General features: G+C 39.6%; 1 protein-coding gene across 2 annotated transcripts in view; it reads left to right on the top strand.

Moving 5' to 3' along the window:
- The first annotated feature begins 2,140 nt into the window (after positions 1-2,140).
- Positions 2,141-18,289, top strand: part of cerkl (CERK like autophagy regulator) — a 59,545-nt gene continuing 43,396 nt past the window's right edge. For both annotated transcript variants that reach the window (XM_086220820.1, XM_086220821.1), the window contains exons 1-3: positions 2,141-2,355; positions 3,413-3,522; positions 13,148-13,378. In XM_086220820.1, coding sequence (XP_086076946.1) covers positions 2,249-2,355; positions 3,413-3,522; positions 13,148-13,378 — 448 coding nt within the window. In that variant the 5' untranslated portion in view covers positions 2,141-2,248. The remainder of the gene's footprint in view (positions 2,356-3,412; positions 3,523-13,147; positions 13,379-18,289) is intronic.

Genomic DNA, 18,289 nt, shown 5'->3' with positions numbered 1-18,289 from the left:
ATGCAGGTAACCAGAGCAAATGTTTTTCACTTCCTTCACAGTTATCCATCCATCCATCCATCCATCCATCCATCCATCCATCCATCCATCCATCCATTTTCTACCGCTTATCCTGTTAAGGGTTGTGTGTGTGTGTGTGTGTGGGGGGGGGGGGGGGGGGGTGGAGCCTATCCCAGCAGCCTTCAGCCGAGAGGCGGGGTTCACCCTGGACGGGTCGCCAGGCCATTGCAGGGCCAACACATAGAGACAGACAACCATTCACTTTCACAACCACGCAGACAGTCAGTTTAGAGCAGGGGTGGGCAACCATGTGCCATGGAGAGCCGTGTGTATGCAGGTTTTCCCTCCAACCAAACACTTTAACAGGTGATTCCACTGATTGACACTCTTCTGTGGCTGAAGGTGTGTTAATCAGTGGAATCACCTGTTAAAGTGTTTGGTTGGAGGGAAAACCTGCATACACACGGCTCTCCATGGCACATGGTTCCCTACCCCTGGTTTAGAGTATCCCATTAGTCTAGTCCCCTCTAACATGTCTTTGGACTGTGGGAAGTACCCAGAGAGAATCATGCAGGCACAGGGAGAACACGCAAACTCCACACAGAAAGAACCCATGTTCGAGCCTCGGCTCGAACATGTAACCTTCTTGCTGTGAGGCAACAGTGCTAACCAGTGCACCATGTGCCGCCCCCCTCACAGTTAGCGCCAGCTAAATAAATTTTAAAGCTCTTTAAAATAGCAGTTGCTAACAAGTGTTTAAGAGAGACTACATTGATTATCCTCCGTATGGAAGTAATTGTTGATGTAAGAGATAGGCTTTCAGTATTTGTTTCAAATTTGCCATTGTTGGTCATTTCAAAATATATAGACATTGGTCCACTGAACAAAACTGGTGATTTGGTTAGTTTTTTGAGAAAATTCTGAAATTTCTACACGATTTACATGTATTTTATGCACACTAAAGTCTGTCTTAATACCAATGTACAATGGTTTGCTGTCTGCTTGGAATAGTTGCTAGAGTTTTCCTTGTTCTCCAGGAAATAAGTTAAATGAAAAAATGTAGTGACTTTCCAAATCATCTTTTCGTATTTTTTTGCTCTTTATTTTTTACATAAAAAAATTTCAAGATACATTGTCTGCTATTTACAAAATATAAATGTTATATAAACTTGTTTTTATAATTCCCTGTTCCTAATAGATTTTTTTGAAAGAGCCAAAACAACTTAAAAGTTTTTTCAATCTCAGCTTTGATCTCATGATAACACTGAGGTATGAGTTTGATTTCGGAATTAAGGCTGTACGTCTTGTCTGATGGATGGCAACAAAATAAAACGACATCATCATTATCATTATTCCTGGAGAGGAGGGAGCAACCTCCATCAAGGAGTCAATGAATTGACAAATGTATCGGACACCAGTCTTCTGCGGCTAACTTCAAGAGAAGTAGCTAAAGTACACACCATTATTCAAACAGAAATTTGGCTATTACGGTTTCATCACTGAAAATATAGCTGTGGAGGTATGCTGTTAAGCCATATATGTTTGAAATAAAATAATTTTGTACTTTCTCCTTGAGAACCCTCAGATATATATGTTAAGGTAATGGAAAGGTAAAAATATGGTCGATGGTTTCAAATATAGACATTTAAAATACACTGCCACCTTAGCATTCCCTTATTTTTACTTCAGTGCCAATCATGAGCTCAAATGGCCTTTTTGAATAAATTACAAGGAAAATGTGTTTTTATTTTGTTTTAAGGGTAAGAATTACATGTTCAATTTAAGAACTTCCACTCAAGGTAATAGTCTTTTCCTGAAGGTTAGTGTCTGTCCATCAGGCCTTGGCTCATGCCATCCTAACCTTACACACTACATCATATTTGTTAAAAAAAAAAAAAAGTAGAGCACGTTCTTTGACAAGCATTCAGCAATAAAACAATTGGTCATTCCAAACTATTTCATATTCCACGTCAGCCAGAGTGCGAAAGTAATAACACGTAGTAGAAACTCTTATTCACTGGGCGCGTCATCCCTTAGTCGTAGTACAAGCGGGAGCGCGTATGTCCGTTGTTTCTCATAGCTGGGTAGGCCGCGTGCCCGAGCTGTTCAGCAAAGCTGCCGCTTGTCTCCATAGCGACGAGACCCCGGAAATACACTGCACTCTGATCAGCTTAGTGCATTTTTATCTGTCGCGTTGTTTATCAGAGACGAGAAAACTGACTTCATCTGTTTATTTCAGTGGATAAACATGTCGGAGCCCGATGAAGAGCTAAAAGTAGAGACCATGAAAAAGAAAAAGAAGAAGGAGAAGGAAAAAGGGAGGACGAAGAAGAAGCTGGAGCAAGAGGACCAGAGGCGAGTGTTCAGATACTACTGATTGATTGATCGACAGTTAAATGCTGAATCTTTCAGCTTCCTTGAAAGTCACAGGATGGTGTTTGCAGTTTCTGTTTCCTCCCATCTGATGAAGTAGAAAGTTTTTCATCTGTTGTCAGAGTTTAAGTGATGAGCTGAGGTAGGAATTGTGACATTACGGTTAGCCAATAGTTGTCCAGTTAACAAGTAGCCTAGGATGAGGGAATTTGAAGCCTCCAGTGGTGAACTTTACAATTAGTAAGAGACAACTGTTATCCTTCAGTTATTTAAAAAAAAATAATTTTTAACTGGTGGAATCTGTGAGGACTTGAAGATTGTTTTAATTTAATAATTTTAATGAGGTTTAAGATGTACAGAAGCCCTGAAATTCCATACATGCAATTCATATTTTTATGCTGTTATCATGTGACAACTGGATCTCATTTTATTATCTCAAGGTATAAAAGCTTGTTAACTAGAAATGTTATTTTTTAATCACTAAAAGTCTTGTAATTATTTTCTGAAAAGAGATCACGAGTGCACCATCTATAAGTGATGGCTTGAAAAATCTAAAATCAACTCACCACAATGCAATTAAATAATGGTCTAAAAATTGCACAGATTGCACCATGTCTCTGTTGGAGATAAAATGTTGACATGCTGATTCTGATTCTGAATATTCAGATCAGTCCTCGTCATTTAAGAAGACTGGCCTTGGGACATGTTGGATAAAGTGATTCACTTGATCCATATGATTGTCACTTTGTTTTCCTGCTTTGTTTTTTTTATATTAATGAGATTCACACGATTTTACAGCAACAGGTTGATGGATGCATGAAAAATGATGACTTCAAGTGAACAAAGTGTCTCATTTCAATGTCACAACCCCGGTTTAGGCTCTGGCATTGTGTCAGAATCACTGAGAACACAGACAGTGGGCTGTTAATGGAAGTACAAAAGTTTTTAACTTCAGCACCACTTGGTAATTGATTTATTTTATGTTCCAGCTCAGAGATCTTACTGTCTGTAATAAATAGTGTGTGTTTTTGTGTTCCAGTGAGTGTGTTGTACTACGTGGGATATTTAAACTGGAGAAGAAGAGTCATGATGTCCTGCTCACCCGAACAAGACTGAGCTGGACCCTCATAAAGCCGGAGAGCCCCACAGGTCAGTTTTTACTGTGAGGACTTGTCATGATGATCTGTTGAACCAGCCAGCTGATGTGAGACAGTGAGGAGGACCGACAGTAGGTGTCCAGCTCTTTTTGTGCACATTTTCAATTCGAACTCAGAAAACCTGAGTAGGAGCACTGAAATTTTGAATAACTCTTTAAATAGCACAAAATAGGTTATATGCTCAAGGGGGTGGAAAAGTTGGTATTTTGATAAAAGAAAATGTTAATAAATGCTTCAATCATATTTGAATCATACTTGAATCACATGCTGATGAGGGATCTTGGCCCTCAGAGCTGTTACCAGAACTCTTCCAAGAGCACATAGCTGTAATATTAGTCTCATAAAACTGACCAGGTCGATCAGGGTGGGGTGATAGCCTCCACTTTCAGATAGGCTTCTCATGCTATAGAGATCACAAATGCAAAGAGAGTTGATAGCTTTGCCTGCCCCCCCCATGTTCACATTGCTCCGAGAAGTGTGTACAGGAAAGCTAACTGCAGATGGCATACAGATGAAACACAGATATTGCATGCATGGCCTACACCTGTTTGCCTTCATAAAAGACTACCTGGAAACGTGCGCCCACGGAATCCATCTCACACTGCACCCCCAACACGCCTTAATTCAACCATAAATTGTGAATGTAAAGCAGCTCGTGGGGGTTCTATGAATATCGCAAATTGGCTGTTCAGTGGTATCCCATGGTGATTCATGGCAACAATCATGAGGATGAGAAAATGAAGTTATTCAGTGAAGGCAATTCATTTTTACATTTAAGCTTATTTTTCATGAACATGGAGGCATTGTGATAATGGTGATGCGTTATAATTGTAAGAGCTGTTTGGCTTTATTTACACACTTCGATTATGGAGGCTAAACAATCATGTACATGGTGGCGAAGAGTGTGTGGCAACTGCCACTGTGTGGCTAGGTCATGTTTACAAGCAAGCAAATAGTACCTGGGAATCTGCACATCAACAAAACAGTGCTTATGGAATGGTTCACTACAACTCACTATGCGTACATATACGAAACAGGTTTTGACATGATAGCTTCAATTTTATTGAAGTTACTAAATAAATTCAGTTAAATTCTTGAGAGACATCATTATACAATCAATTCACAACCTCACCAGTGTCAGTGTCGCCAGTTTCCTTCACTTCCAAAATATTCATATGCATGGGTCAGAGCTTGCATGGAGGACTGCACATTTCTCGTCAAGTCTGTTTTTGATCAATTTCAAAGTTTACTCATCACTGAGCTGTCCCAGTCTGACATCTTTTCTGCAATCTTGTGGATATGATCAATTTCATCACAGGAGCGGGACTGGTGTAGACTTTGCCCAGCTCTGTATGCTGCACATTGTAACAAACATGGTAACTAGAACTGAAAAGTTTGCACCCCAATTTGGTTTAACATACAGTGAGTGAATGGCAGGTGAGAAACAAGCAGCACATAATATATTTTCATGCTCTCATCATGTTGCATCATCAACAGTCATATATCTCTGGATATTTCTTCTCCATTTGCCTGCTTTCTCTATGTGCAGCTGTTGTCTGCTTTTCATTAATCTGAGGCAATGCTGGAAGTGGAATGACTTGTCATTTAATTTTGCTCCTGCAGACTTGCCTTCACTTCTAGACTGCAAAACTGCCTCATGCTAGCGCTGCAGGCAGGGTGTCAGAACCATGGTTAAGAGACAAGACAGGCAAACTGGGTCTTAATTAGGGATTCAATTCATGTATCAAACTGCAGAAGTTCATCGATTGTTGATCTGATCGCCAGTTTGTGGAATCCTAATTTATATGGTCCATCAATAAGTTTACATCCATTCCATATTTTTTTGTCCATGTTTGCATCCATATTTGTTTAAGGTTTGAAAGGCAGTTTTTCATGATTTCACTGTGCCTTCCTTTAGAGTGATAGATGCGAGGATTAGCGCACCAACTAAAAACATATACCTAATATTCATGTGGTAGTAGCTGACAGAAACATTAAACATTAAAATTCTTGACTTACCTGACTTGTCTCTGTGCAGGCAGCTGGTGCTGTAATGGAGAGGTTCTGCTCATGTGAAGACGAACACACACACACGCGCACACACACACACACACACACACACACACACACACACACACACACACACAAATTAAAATCAGCTGTATAAGCTTATGATATTTAACAAGAAGTACTGTAAATGGAATGGAATATAGAAGATTAACATATCAAATGAATAGCCTGGCAAATGATTGTACCCTTTGAGTAAATAGATGCTGAAGGAGAGTACTTCTTTCTTTTCTAAAAACGCTGGCTGTATGAGATGAATAACTTTTATGATGATGGTGAACTGTGCAGCATTGCAGCCAGTAAACTTTACTTAATAGAGTTACATAATAGTAAATGTAAGTGTATTTTGATTGGTCTGACTTCATGCGGACTCTAACCCAAACAATGAAATAGAGTACTGAAAATATAGCTATTTAAGTTAGCTGTAAGAACTGTGAGCAAGGTGATCATGTATGATATCAATTTTCCTGTTTCACCAGAGACCACAAAACTATTGCAGCTACATTTCAGATGGTCAGACCTTTTCCAAACACAGTCTTTAATGAGAGTCTGATGGCATGTACAAGTTGAATACATAAAAAACACCATCTGATTTATATTAAAGTGCACATTACACTGTGTATGATATATATTGGCATAACATTGCAAATTCACACATTCGATTCCTGTCCTGTCCGTTAGTAACAAAATCCAATTATTTTCGGGTTTCATATGACAGAAGGAGTGTGAGAGCTACCTGCTTGTAGCTTTGAATTTGGGCTTTGGCTTATGCAACCGTGATGGGGTGGAAAGTTCACTTAGCTGTGGTATGTTCTTTAAAATTATATTTTTGGAGGGCATTGCCACCTGTTCTGCTTTCTCTCATGGTATCAACCATGCCATGTGTTGATGGTGCAACTTAGCAAGACTTCTGTTAAATGATTTTGCTGATCATGATAATGTTTTTTTCATGTTGCTCTTAGTACCCTACACTACAGAGGGCTATGCGAATGTCATGGTGGTGGCGTGGAGGAGGACCCAAATCCAAAGATGAGGAGAAAGGCAGGAATTGATGAGGTGAAGGCTTAATGAAATAAAAATGAAACAAAAGCTAAACTGAGGATCAAAATACAAAAGCTCAGGGAGGCAAATAGCACTGGAGGAACAGCTGGACAGATGATCTTGAACTTGAACTTGAAAGAAATTCTTTTTGCAGTGGGCAGAACTAAAAACAAAACATGTACAATAAAAACAACAACAACACACAGCAAACACTCATTCAATCATAAAAAGGTGCACAGATTCCCAGGATGGTACGTCATAACAAGTTAATAAAACCAATGGTCGCAGGGACAAAGGAGTTCTTGTATCTGTTAGTTTTGCACTACAGTACTGCGACCTAAAGGTAGCAGTTTATACTCGACATGCAGCGGGTAGCTGGGGTCGGCCTTGCCTCTACAATGATGATAATAATAATAATAATTATTATTACTATTATTATTTTTATTATGGTTAGGGTTAGCCTCACAGCTAGAAGATTCCGGGTTCAAGCCATGGCTCAGCCATGGGATCTTTCTGTGTGGAGTTTGCATGTTCTCCCTGTGCCTGCATGGGTTCTCTCCAGGTATTTCGCCTTCCTCCCACAGTCCAAAGACATGCAATTGGGGACGAGGCTGATTGATACTCTAAATTGACCTTGGCGTTGCTGTGAGTGTGAATGGTTGTCTGTCTATATGTGTTGGCTCTGTGATGGACTGCTGACCCCTCCAGGGTGAACCCCGCCTCACGCTAACACTAACAGGATAAGTGGTAGAAAATGGATGGAAAAAAAGGAGGAGAAGGGAGCTGTCAAAATCCCATATTAAATACAGAAAACGACGTCTGAAGGCGGTTTCACACTGAACGTGGCAGACACTGCGCGCTGCGCGGGTGGGGCGCAAGCACATGCAGCGCTACAGAGTTGCTGGGCTTTTGTTGTCCCCCTTGTGTGTGTTCTTGTGGCTTAGTGACACGTTTGTCCTATTCGGTATTGTTTTTGACTGTAGCCTTTATTGTCCCAAGAGACAGAATGCAGACTTACATTTACACAGTTCTGGTTCATTTCTCTCTTTCTCTCTCCCTCTCTCTCTCTCTCCATTGGCATGACAGTCAAGTAATTGTTCTTGAAATTTTCCACATGTTTTGTGTTGTGTCACTCACTGTAAAGTGTAAATTGATATTTTGCTAAATAAAGTGATATTGATGATCTGTTTTTTCATGTGTGCATGTCTGCCTGTTCCCTGTTGTTAGCGCTGTAGTGGGCAATTCCTGTAAAATGCAGTTTTCAAAGCATTTCCAGGGGTAGCGTGGGAAGGGTGGGGCTATGGGGGCTGCAGTTGTGTGGGGAATAAGGCATTAGATGTACAGTTCCAGCAAGACTTTTAAGCCACTTTCACTGGATATACATCACAACTAAATGCATTTTTCAGGAAATGTGCTTGTTGTGACATTACAAACTGCGTATATAGGAGTAAACTTTGACGTTAATGCAAATAAACACTGTAACATTTCAAGTAATTACATTGTATTTTAAGTGATTAAAGAAAGTTCCGTAGTTCTTTGAAGCATTTCTAAAAGTCTTGACTGTTTTCACCTATTCATGTTTTTGCAATAAAAGTGTTAACAAATTGTATGAATCTAAACAAAATTATAGCACAACTAATGTGCAAAGACATAAAAGCATTGAGTAATGACATCAAAAAAATACTTGAGGAAAATAAATGTACCAGAAGGAGTGAATCCATAAAATGTTAAAAAATGTCAGTCTTTATCAATATCTGATATGTTCCCTTTTGAAAAACATAACTATTCTCACAAGTGGCATCAATCCGCGCTTCTGACACATCCATGTTACAATTTTGTATGACAAAATATCAAATCAATTACACCTTCGACCGTAATGTGGGTTGTAGTGGCAATCTGAATTCTTGCTTGTGTTGTACGTCGCTTTGGACAAAAGCGTCTGCTAAATGAAATTGTAGAATTGTAGAATTGTAGAAAGTGGCTCTGTCTGTTTTCAGTCATATAAGTCAACAGTTAGAAGAAGACAATGTAAATCAATTCCACCTTTGATCACAATGGGGCTTATAATGGGAGAATGACTGTTAAAAATGTTAAAGCTGGCATCCAAGCTTTGTTTTGTATAAAATGAGCAGATTTATCCAAAATGTTGATTATTGGACCATGTCACCCTCTCTGTATTGTAATTCTGTGTGTGCATGACTCAGACATTTTTTTTTGCTGTGGCCTGGAAAGGGTGGGACTCAACAGAACAAAGAATAAAGGGTTATGATTAAGGGTTAGGAATCAAGCTGAGGATATTGTGGTAGCAATAATGATTGGCAAATGGACTCTATCAGTATAGGACTTTTTTCAATACCTTAGTGCAGGGTTCCCCAATAGGTGGCCCGCGAGAGGACGCAGACTGGCCCACACCAACTTGTGAGCAAAAAGGATTTTTGGGGAAAAAAAAAAAGTAAATCTGGCAACTTTCCAAGCAGACTGTAATAGCCAAATATTTATTTTGAGTAAATGGTTGGTTCTCAACTTTTGTTTCAAGAGTGCAATTTGTTTTTGTGTGACCCTCACAAACAGTATTCCTGAATCCCAGGGCACAACTAATATAATGTTATAATGCACTATAAGTGCAGATTCAACGTTGGTATCTGCACTGTCACTGGAGTGGGGGTGCGGTGGTGCCCCCCTCCCTGCCACCACGTGCCCCACGGGTGCTGTGGCCCTTGGCTTGGTGCCCAGGTCAGAATTTGGCCCTTGGTGATATCTAATTGGGGAACCCTGCATTAGCGGTACCTGAAGCACTTCACTATGTCATTTCATTCACCAATTCACACACACATTCACAATCATTCATGACGCCGTGTAAGGTACCTGTTTACTCATCAGGATCAATTAGGGTTTTAGCATCTTCCTCAAGGACCCTTCAACATGGTCACCAAGGAGAAGTGAGGATCAAACCAGTGACCCTTGGTTTGCTAGGTAGCCACTTTACAAGTTAAAGTATTGTGGAAAAGTGCTGAGTGTTGAGATTGGTTGAAATCAATTCAGGATTTGCAGGAACTGGTTGGTGGAGCAGATTTCAGTTGTAAATATATGTAGATTTCAGTTGTAAATATGTGTGTGTGTGTGTGTGTGTGTGTGTGTGTGTGTGTGTGTGTGTGTGTGCATGTGCGTGCGTGCATGCCTGTGTGTGTGTAAAAGCCAATATGTTTTGCCGTATTTCATCGAAGCTAATGTCATTAAACCTGTGTGTGTGTGTTGGCAGTAGTACAGAGCAGTTGGTATGGCCCATGGGGGGTTATTAAAGTCTCTGTGTGTGAGGAGATTAACACTCATTCAATCGTGCACACACACACACTCACGCACACACACACACACACACATACACACACACACACACACACACACACACACACACACACACACCGTCAGCCTGTTAGCGTGCTGTGTGTGTGCATTTGTGTGTTGATTAAATATTTCTAGAGAAATAGATCAGCTGTTGTTTATTTCTACATGCAATGCATAGCCCCTCTCTCACTCAGCCATTTGAATGTTTGAGCTGTTGTGCCCTGAATGGACAGAGAGACAAAGTCAGTATCAGTATCACGACTCGGATATTGTACCTGCTGTAGTATGAAAAGGTTTCAGACAGTGTTATTATTGTTTTTATTTTTGTATCTTATTATACCTTTGGGTTTGTGGGACCTTGAGCTCTCTCTCACTTATGCAAGCTCACCAGGCTGACATTTTAATTGGACAAATATTAAAGAGAACAATCCGTAACACCAATAATCATGTCACAGCCTTAGTTTCATAAAAATGATTCAGAGAACAATTACATCCTTTTCCAGAAGTCTTCCAGGATTTTTGTAATTGTGTCACCGTTTCTGTGATATTTTGAGGGATGATCAAGTGGGATAGTGAATTTATAATACCATTTTTAATTAGCTTGTTAGTGTGTGTGTGTGTGTGTGTGTGTGTGTGTGTGCGTGTAGTTGTGTGTGTGTGTGTGTGTGTGTGTGTGTGTGTGCATGTAGTTGTTGGCACTCTGTTGGTGAGGTCATGATAGGAAATTCATCTCCATCTGGAACAACACAACATGCTACAGGCGTGTCTGTGTGTGCACTGTGGGTCCTGTCAACTCTGATCAGACTCATCTTCCTTGGGTTGGAAAATTCTAAAGCACACATATTGGTGGCCTCATACTGATAAGTCAAGCCATTTAGATACAATATCATCCCTTTATTATTCCCTATAACATCACATTAACTTATCTTTATATGATCAAATCTTGTCCTGATGGTTTTTATAAATAAAACAAACAAAGGGATGAATGGGTGCTTGGGACCATGGGACTCCTCAGACCTACTAAGCAGACTGAAGTTGTACAAATAAGAAAAAAAGGATTTAACATATGACAACAGATTAAATGGTACAGCAAATTAATACAGCCTTAATTTCAATATGCATTTCAATATGCCTCGGTGGTACTCCTCTTAGTCACCACTGGGTGAGGCAATAGGAAATATAGAATTATATTTGGTGATACAGCAATTGGTGTGGGGTGATATTGGGTTGGGATTTTGGTTGTTTTATGGTCTGATATGTTGGGAGGCCAATATCAAAAGAGGAGAGTATAAAGTTTAGTGCAGCACAACATATCAGGTAGAAGAAACAGTATTCACAGCAGACCTGCTGTTCTATGACGTTTGCTCAAGATAATCCTGAAAAACTTAAAGTTGCTTCTCCATGTTTAATATTGAGTCCAAGGGCAGAAACCAGACATGTCCAAGTCTGAATCGATAAAGTTTCCTGCATGGTTTTCCCCATTGTATTATTGGGGCGCTGTCGTTACATCCTGGGCATACATTTGTGAGTATGATTGGCATACAAAATACAAAAAAGCCAGAGTGTTTTTCTCCACTTAAACAAAATAATGACAGGTTGAGGCACACGTCTCACCTGTGCTGTCACAGTGCAAGGGGAGGGATGACTGGCTACCTGAGACTACATGGGCCTACATAACCCACCCCTACACAGACCAAATTTTAGCAAATTTTAATTCAGCTGTTTTTGCATTTCATTTATTAAAATGTGTAATACACAAAAGATAAACCAAATCTGTGTGTTGTTTTCATTACGATTTTACAGTTGACTCATCGCAGTGTCAAAGCGACTACCAGTTGCAACACAGTGGCCTGCCATCTAGACAAAGTCTCAGATGAGCTCAGTTAATTAAAAATGGATGACGTGTTTGGAGGCAGAGGATTGGATGATTAGTCTGGTTTTGACCAATGAGACTTCAGCATTCCCATCTGATTACATTGACTGATTGAAAGGTGCAACTGTACTGTATGTTCTGCTGATCAATAGATTAGTGACCAATACAGCTCATACTATTATGTAAGACGGATGAATCAGATGCAGTGTGCTACAGTCATCTTTTATGGACTGAAATCGTGTGGACAAAATGATATGAACTCCACTTTGCAAACTATGTGTTTGACACCTGAAAGTGTTAAAATTGTCCGAAACAGAGAGAATAAAAAGAGTAGGTCAACAGTATGGACTTGAGTGCGAGTCAGGTTCTACTTAGATAGTCTTCATTTGCAGCTCTTCTGTGATTTAATGTTATTATGTGTTAGTTTAATAATCCAGTTGATTTTCACAAAGTTTATATATATATATATATATATATATATATATATTTTTTTTTTTTTTTTTTCAAATGTAAGTCTCAGAATGATTTTATTGCAAACTGATTTCATGTTCTTCCTGTCCACAAATAACTTTTATGGGTGCAAAAATTAGCTTCCACTCCAAAAATTAGGAGCCTTATTTGGCATGACCAAGTTGAGCAGAGCTATCATCCCCTCAGAAATCCTGCAAATTGCAAACTTGAACTAACTGCAACATAAACCATCAAAATTAACTTTTAAAAATATTTACTTTGTAGTCAGAATTAAATCTTATTGGGTGAAGCAGCTTAGTGCAAAAACTTGAAAATATCTTGTTGGTGAACTAAATAAGATTTTAATCTTATTTGCATTTTTTCCATCAATCCATCCATTTTCTACTGCTTATCTTGTTAAGGGTTGCAGAGGGGCTGGAGCCTATCCCAGCTGACATTGGGCAAGAGGTGTGGTTTACCCTGGACGGACTGGCGGCCCATCCAGGGCCATCAGGAGCAGTTAGGGGTTCAGTATCTCGGTCAAGGATACTTCAACATGGTCACCGGGGGAAGTGAGGATCGAACCAGCAGCCCTTCAGTTGCTGGATGGCCACTCGACCTCTGAGCCTTGCTGCCCTGTAATTTATGTATTTTAATCAGTCAACATACACAATACAGTAAGGAAAAAAAATATTACAGACAACATATATAGAGTTTAATATCTCATTTTGATGCAGTGAATGAACAGGGCTCGGCAGAAGCAAATAGCTTTTTAAACCCAACCTAAGCTAAGAATTTATATACAGTCGTCAGGTTTGACTTGAGTTCTTTCTTCTCACTGCAGGTGAGATGTGTGTGTCACAGCAAGGTATGCTGCGGCTACAGGATGTGATTACGGTGAAGGTGAAGCGGCGGCGAACAGTGGGCCAGCAGTTGGGAGGACCTGTGCTTGGCGTGGCTCTCTTTTACTGCAAGCGGAGAGGGAGGAGGCTGGAAGAGGACACACTGCATCTACATAATGCCTCTGCTGAACACACACATACCTGGTACAACACCCTAAGGGAGCTGCTGACAGGTAACACACAGTGTCACTCAGGTAGCTGTGCATATTGCGGGCCAATCTCTAAAAACATAACAAGAAGATGTAAATTATCCACCTGCCATTGTTGCTGGTGGATTCAATAATATACCTGCCTCTCAATTTATTTTAAATGATATCACAAGATCTACAGCAGTCAAGCAAGATTGTTAAAGTGCTAGTTCAACTAAAAAGTGTATTGTGCTTTTCAGGTACTCACCAATAGGTGCCTTGAGCTAACCAATATATATATATATATATATATATATATATATATATAAAAATAAATATAAATATATATAAAACCAATATATATATATATATATATATATATATATATATATACTGTATGTATATATATATATATATACTGTATATATATATACAGTATATATATACTGTATGTATATATATATATATATATATATATATATATATATTTTAACTGCTGCGTCACTTATTTGTAAGAAAGACACTTCGAACTAAAATGAAAAAAAGTAGATAAACCTCCAGTTCATTGCTGTGGTGAACGAGTGTGGATGTTAGTAAGGAAGTTGGTTTAACTTAATATGGCAGCTGTTCACCCTTTGCATAGCCATGAATGAGTAAAAAGGCTTTTGGCTAAAAAAACACCAGATACATGCATGACGGGACATGGCCGTTGTTGCAGATGAAATCTATTAAAATCTAATGGAGCTGCTACACATTCTTTTATGTAGAGAGTTATCCAAACATTTTCCTTTGTCAATGGAAAAGTGGTTTAAGTGGCTGTCAAGTTGTTAAAGATTGATAGATAGATGGATGGATTGAGTGGACTATTTCAAGACAGTAAATTGTTAGATGGAGCTATGATAGAAATCTGGAGATGGATAACTGGCAGTAACTTTGTCAGAAAATAGTCTAAATGAACCATAAATAGTAATAGCTCGTTGCCTTTAGAAACATTGATGTGGAGAGGTGGTGGTTTTACATGGTACAAGATACAACCAATTAATCGTAGGCCCGTTTCCTCAAGGTGGGAATATTACACCATTATTACATATTCCAGTTCTGTATAAAATTCACAGTTAGGGCTTGGTATCAATCTTTGATGCTTTTATGGCACAGAACAAATATAATATAAGATGCCTTGTCATTAAGTACCAAATTTTATTACCGGAAGAGTAAATCTCTGAGGTGATTAGCTGCTAAAAGCACTTTCCAACAAAAGTAATCAGCTGTAACATAGAGCTGAAAACTAAAAGCAAAGATTGTAATGTGAAGTGTAACATAATTTTATTTTGTGAAAATGGATTTTAATAGGTACCTTGGCTCTCGAAGTGAGAATGGTATCAAAATACTTATGCAAGGCAAATTCGTACTCATCGAATTGTTGGTTTGTTCCTAACTGAAGGATTCAGGAAGCTAAACATTTGCTTTCAAATAATGTTCTTTCAACTGATTTTAAATGTGACTTTTGCTAAATAATAAACTGACAAGTCATACCCAAACTATGCATTTATAGTATTAATTCATGTTAATTCGATTTTTAAATTGTATTTTTTTTTATTTGGCTTCTCACTGTGGTCCAGTGCCTCCTTGGTTGTGGCATGTTCTCCACATGACAAGCTGTAAGACCGGTGGTTTGTCTGTGTTATATAAGAACTGAGCTATGATGGAAACGCAAGCCAGTATTTCTCTGAGCATTATACGATAAGATGATTACTCTCACTAACTCACTGGCACACACACACACACACACATATGTGCGCGCGCACACACACACACACACACACACACACACACACACACACACACACACAAATAGACACTTTATTTTCCATTCCAATGTAATACTAAATGTGCAGTGCCTATTATTTGAGGGTTGTGTGTAATGTTAGAAAATCTCCCTGACAATTTGACTTTAATATCTGTCAATCTGACTGTTATCTCAATCTCTGCAATGCCCAAATTCTGTTATCCCGTATTCTTTGATTTCCTGGTTTGAGCACCAGATACAGACAGATGGACAAACAGACAGAGCAGATACAAAGCTAGTAGAATCCTGTCTGTCATCTCAGTCTCAGCCATTTATAATTATCATCTCAGAATCTAGACCTCCTTAGATCCAAGACTTCAATCTTGTCACTGCACCACTGAGGTGCTAGCTATATATACACCAATTCTGGATGAACAGGAGATCTGGAACTTCCCCAGATGAAATAGACCTAGTTGCAGCAAATGAAAAGACTTCTTCCTTTTGTAGAATCACTGCAGATTTTTTTTACATACCATACCATCATCGGGTCAGAGTCATCCTGACATACAGACAGATATTCCTTGTATTTTATTTGAAGTAAGTTGATCTTACTGTAGAATTCCTTAGGTTTTATTGTTTCACATGTCAAAATATAGTGTATGAATTAGAGTGTGCAGGAAATCATGGATGAAATCATGTGTCATATTGATACAACAAGGGACATGCATTTTATTTTTCAAAGCACAACAATCTGGTATTGTATGGTATGCTTTTTATTTTTCAAAGCACAACAATCCGGTATTGTATGGTACTGGTGGCAACTCTGTTTGGGTAAAGACAATTTGAAAAATATACCAACATGCTTGCAGCATTGCCCCAGGCAGACAAAACTCGGCAATGTGACTGAATATTTTATGGATTGCTTCTGCTGACATAATAAGAAAAATGATGTGGTGGATTTTTTTAATGATATGGGTTTAGGGTTAGTTATGACCAACTAGTTGTTGGCCAGTTCCAGATTAGACTTTCATATCAGCCCATTCATCACTCATTTTAATGAAGTAAGTCACAGTGACATCAGACGACAGCTAATCTGCTAATCCCTTGTAACAAAGAGACTCACGTTGTACAACTGCACACACACACACACACACATTCAGTAGTCCTAAATTACATGCTGTCAGCATGTTGAATCATGTTGTCTGAGAGATAGATTAGCTAAAATACTGCCTACATGAACATGTTTGGGCTATAGTTCACATGAAACCAACCTGCAGAAATTTGTTACTATATGGAATTTGTTACAGTATATTGTTACATTATGTTACAGTCCTGTAGTCTGGTTGTCTGTGGATGGTGAAATGCAATATTTCTTGCAGTTCTGATTATGTACATTTACCAATGAAAGATATCATCATAAAAAAATTCAAAGCAAATCTGTATTTAAACATTTAAGCAAATGACATTATATATTACAAAGGGACATTTTTGACCCCATCTTCACACAACTGTTTGAACTTCAAAGTGACAGGCTTAGTGCACAAAATGTGGTTTGTTCTCAAATGAAAGTGAAAGAAAATGTTGGCTGTATGTGAGTATTGCACTGTCCCTGAGAAAGATCTGAAAATATATCCATCGAAAAGCAAGTAACAGTATTGAACATTGGTATTTGTGCATCCCTTCCTACAAAAAGGCTACTCCATATTCTCCATGATTGTTCCACTTCCCTTCTGCCTGTCAGACTTTAATTTCAGACTGATCGACTAACTCTGCATGTATCAAAAAATATGTTTACTCAAATGTTTTTTTGGTTTGGGATCCCATTAAATAGGCTTCATCGTCATCATCATCATCATCATTGTTGTCATCATCATCATGTCTCTTGCTCGACGTCTGGGATGACTTTGGGCGTCGAGCCACCAGGTTCACCAGGCCTTTCCCGTTGAGTCGATCTAGTGTTAATGGCTGGGCTTCGGCCATAGACAGGCCCAGTTCGTGCAGGTCCCCAGTTATGACATCCATCCAGCTGATACGGGGTTTGCGGGATGGGTGACTCCATCTGGCCGCTTTTGGATCAAAATCTAGGATTGTGTGTGTGGGGTTTTCAGGGGGTAGCATTTTTACATGGCCAAACTAGCTCATCCCACATTGTGCTGCCGGGTGGGCGGCCGGGGGTCGCTGCGTGTTTTCCCGGAGTGTGGTATTATGGACTCTGTGATGCCATTTTATACCCTCAATTGTGCAAAGTGCTCTGGTGTTCAAGCCATCGATTCTGCCAGCCCGGGTCCTGTTGAGTGGCCAGGTTTCCGCTCCATATAATAAGAAGAGAAGTACTGTGGTGTTGTAGATCCATAGTTTGGTTGCTTTGGAGATGGAGTGATGTCGCCACAGTGGTCTCCAGATTGTTTTCATCGCACTGGCTGCCAGAGAACGTTGCCTGTAAATCTCAGGTGTAAGGTTGCCATTGTTTGTGACCGTCAATCCAAGGTTATTGAAGCAAGACACAAATTCCATTTCCTCTCTGTCTATATGTATGCACATCCACTGATGTGCATCAACTTTGTTTGTTGGCTTCCTCCTTGTCGATCCTCAGGCTTTTTTCAAGATGAGCTACAGTGGAGCAGAATAGTGCAGTGTCATCTGCATATTCCAGATCTGTGAGTAGGTAGCCACCTAGGTAGGTAGGTGCCTGCCCACACATCTCTGTCTCACCCCACTGTTGATGGAAAACTAGAGTCCTTGGCATTGAAACGGATGCAGGTTTTTGAGGGGCCCCAAGGAGCGTGAAGATCTTCCAGAGGGATACATGATTCATGGTATCGATAGGCGGCCTTGAGATCCAAAAAACGCGATGTAGAGTTGCCTGTCCTTAATGAATTTGTGTATCTTCTCAATGATGAGGCAGAGAGCAGAGATCAACAGTTTGGCATGAAGCCCACCTGTTGTTCTGGATGTGAGAGAAGGATATGGGTGAACAACTTTCCAGGGATGGAAAGGAAAGGAAATCTTCTGTGGTTATTGCAAACCAATTTGTTGCCCTTGTGCTTCTAGAAGGGTAGGATCACCCCCTGGGTCCTATCCTCTGGAGGGCGCTCTGTTGTCCAAACTTGATTGATGATGTGGCCATTCAATGGTGTGGTCACTGCCCATTATCAGCATTTCTGCTGTGA

This window comes from Aulostomus chinensis, chromosome 12 (assembly GCF_037954235.1).
Source record: "Aulostomus chinensis isolate RoL2024-O1b breed Wild chromosome 12, RoL_Achi_v1.0, whole genome shotgun sequence".
In the NCBI taxonomy this organism is placed as follows: Eukaryota; Metazoa; Chordata; class Actinopteri; order Syngnathiformes; family Aulostomidae; genus Aulostomus; species Aulostomus chinensis.
This window is presented reverse-complemented; position numbering and strand designations above follow the sequence as displayed.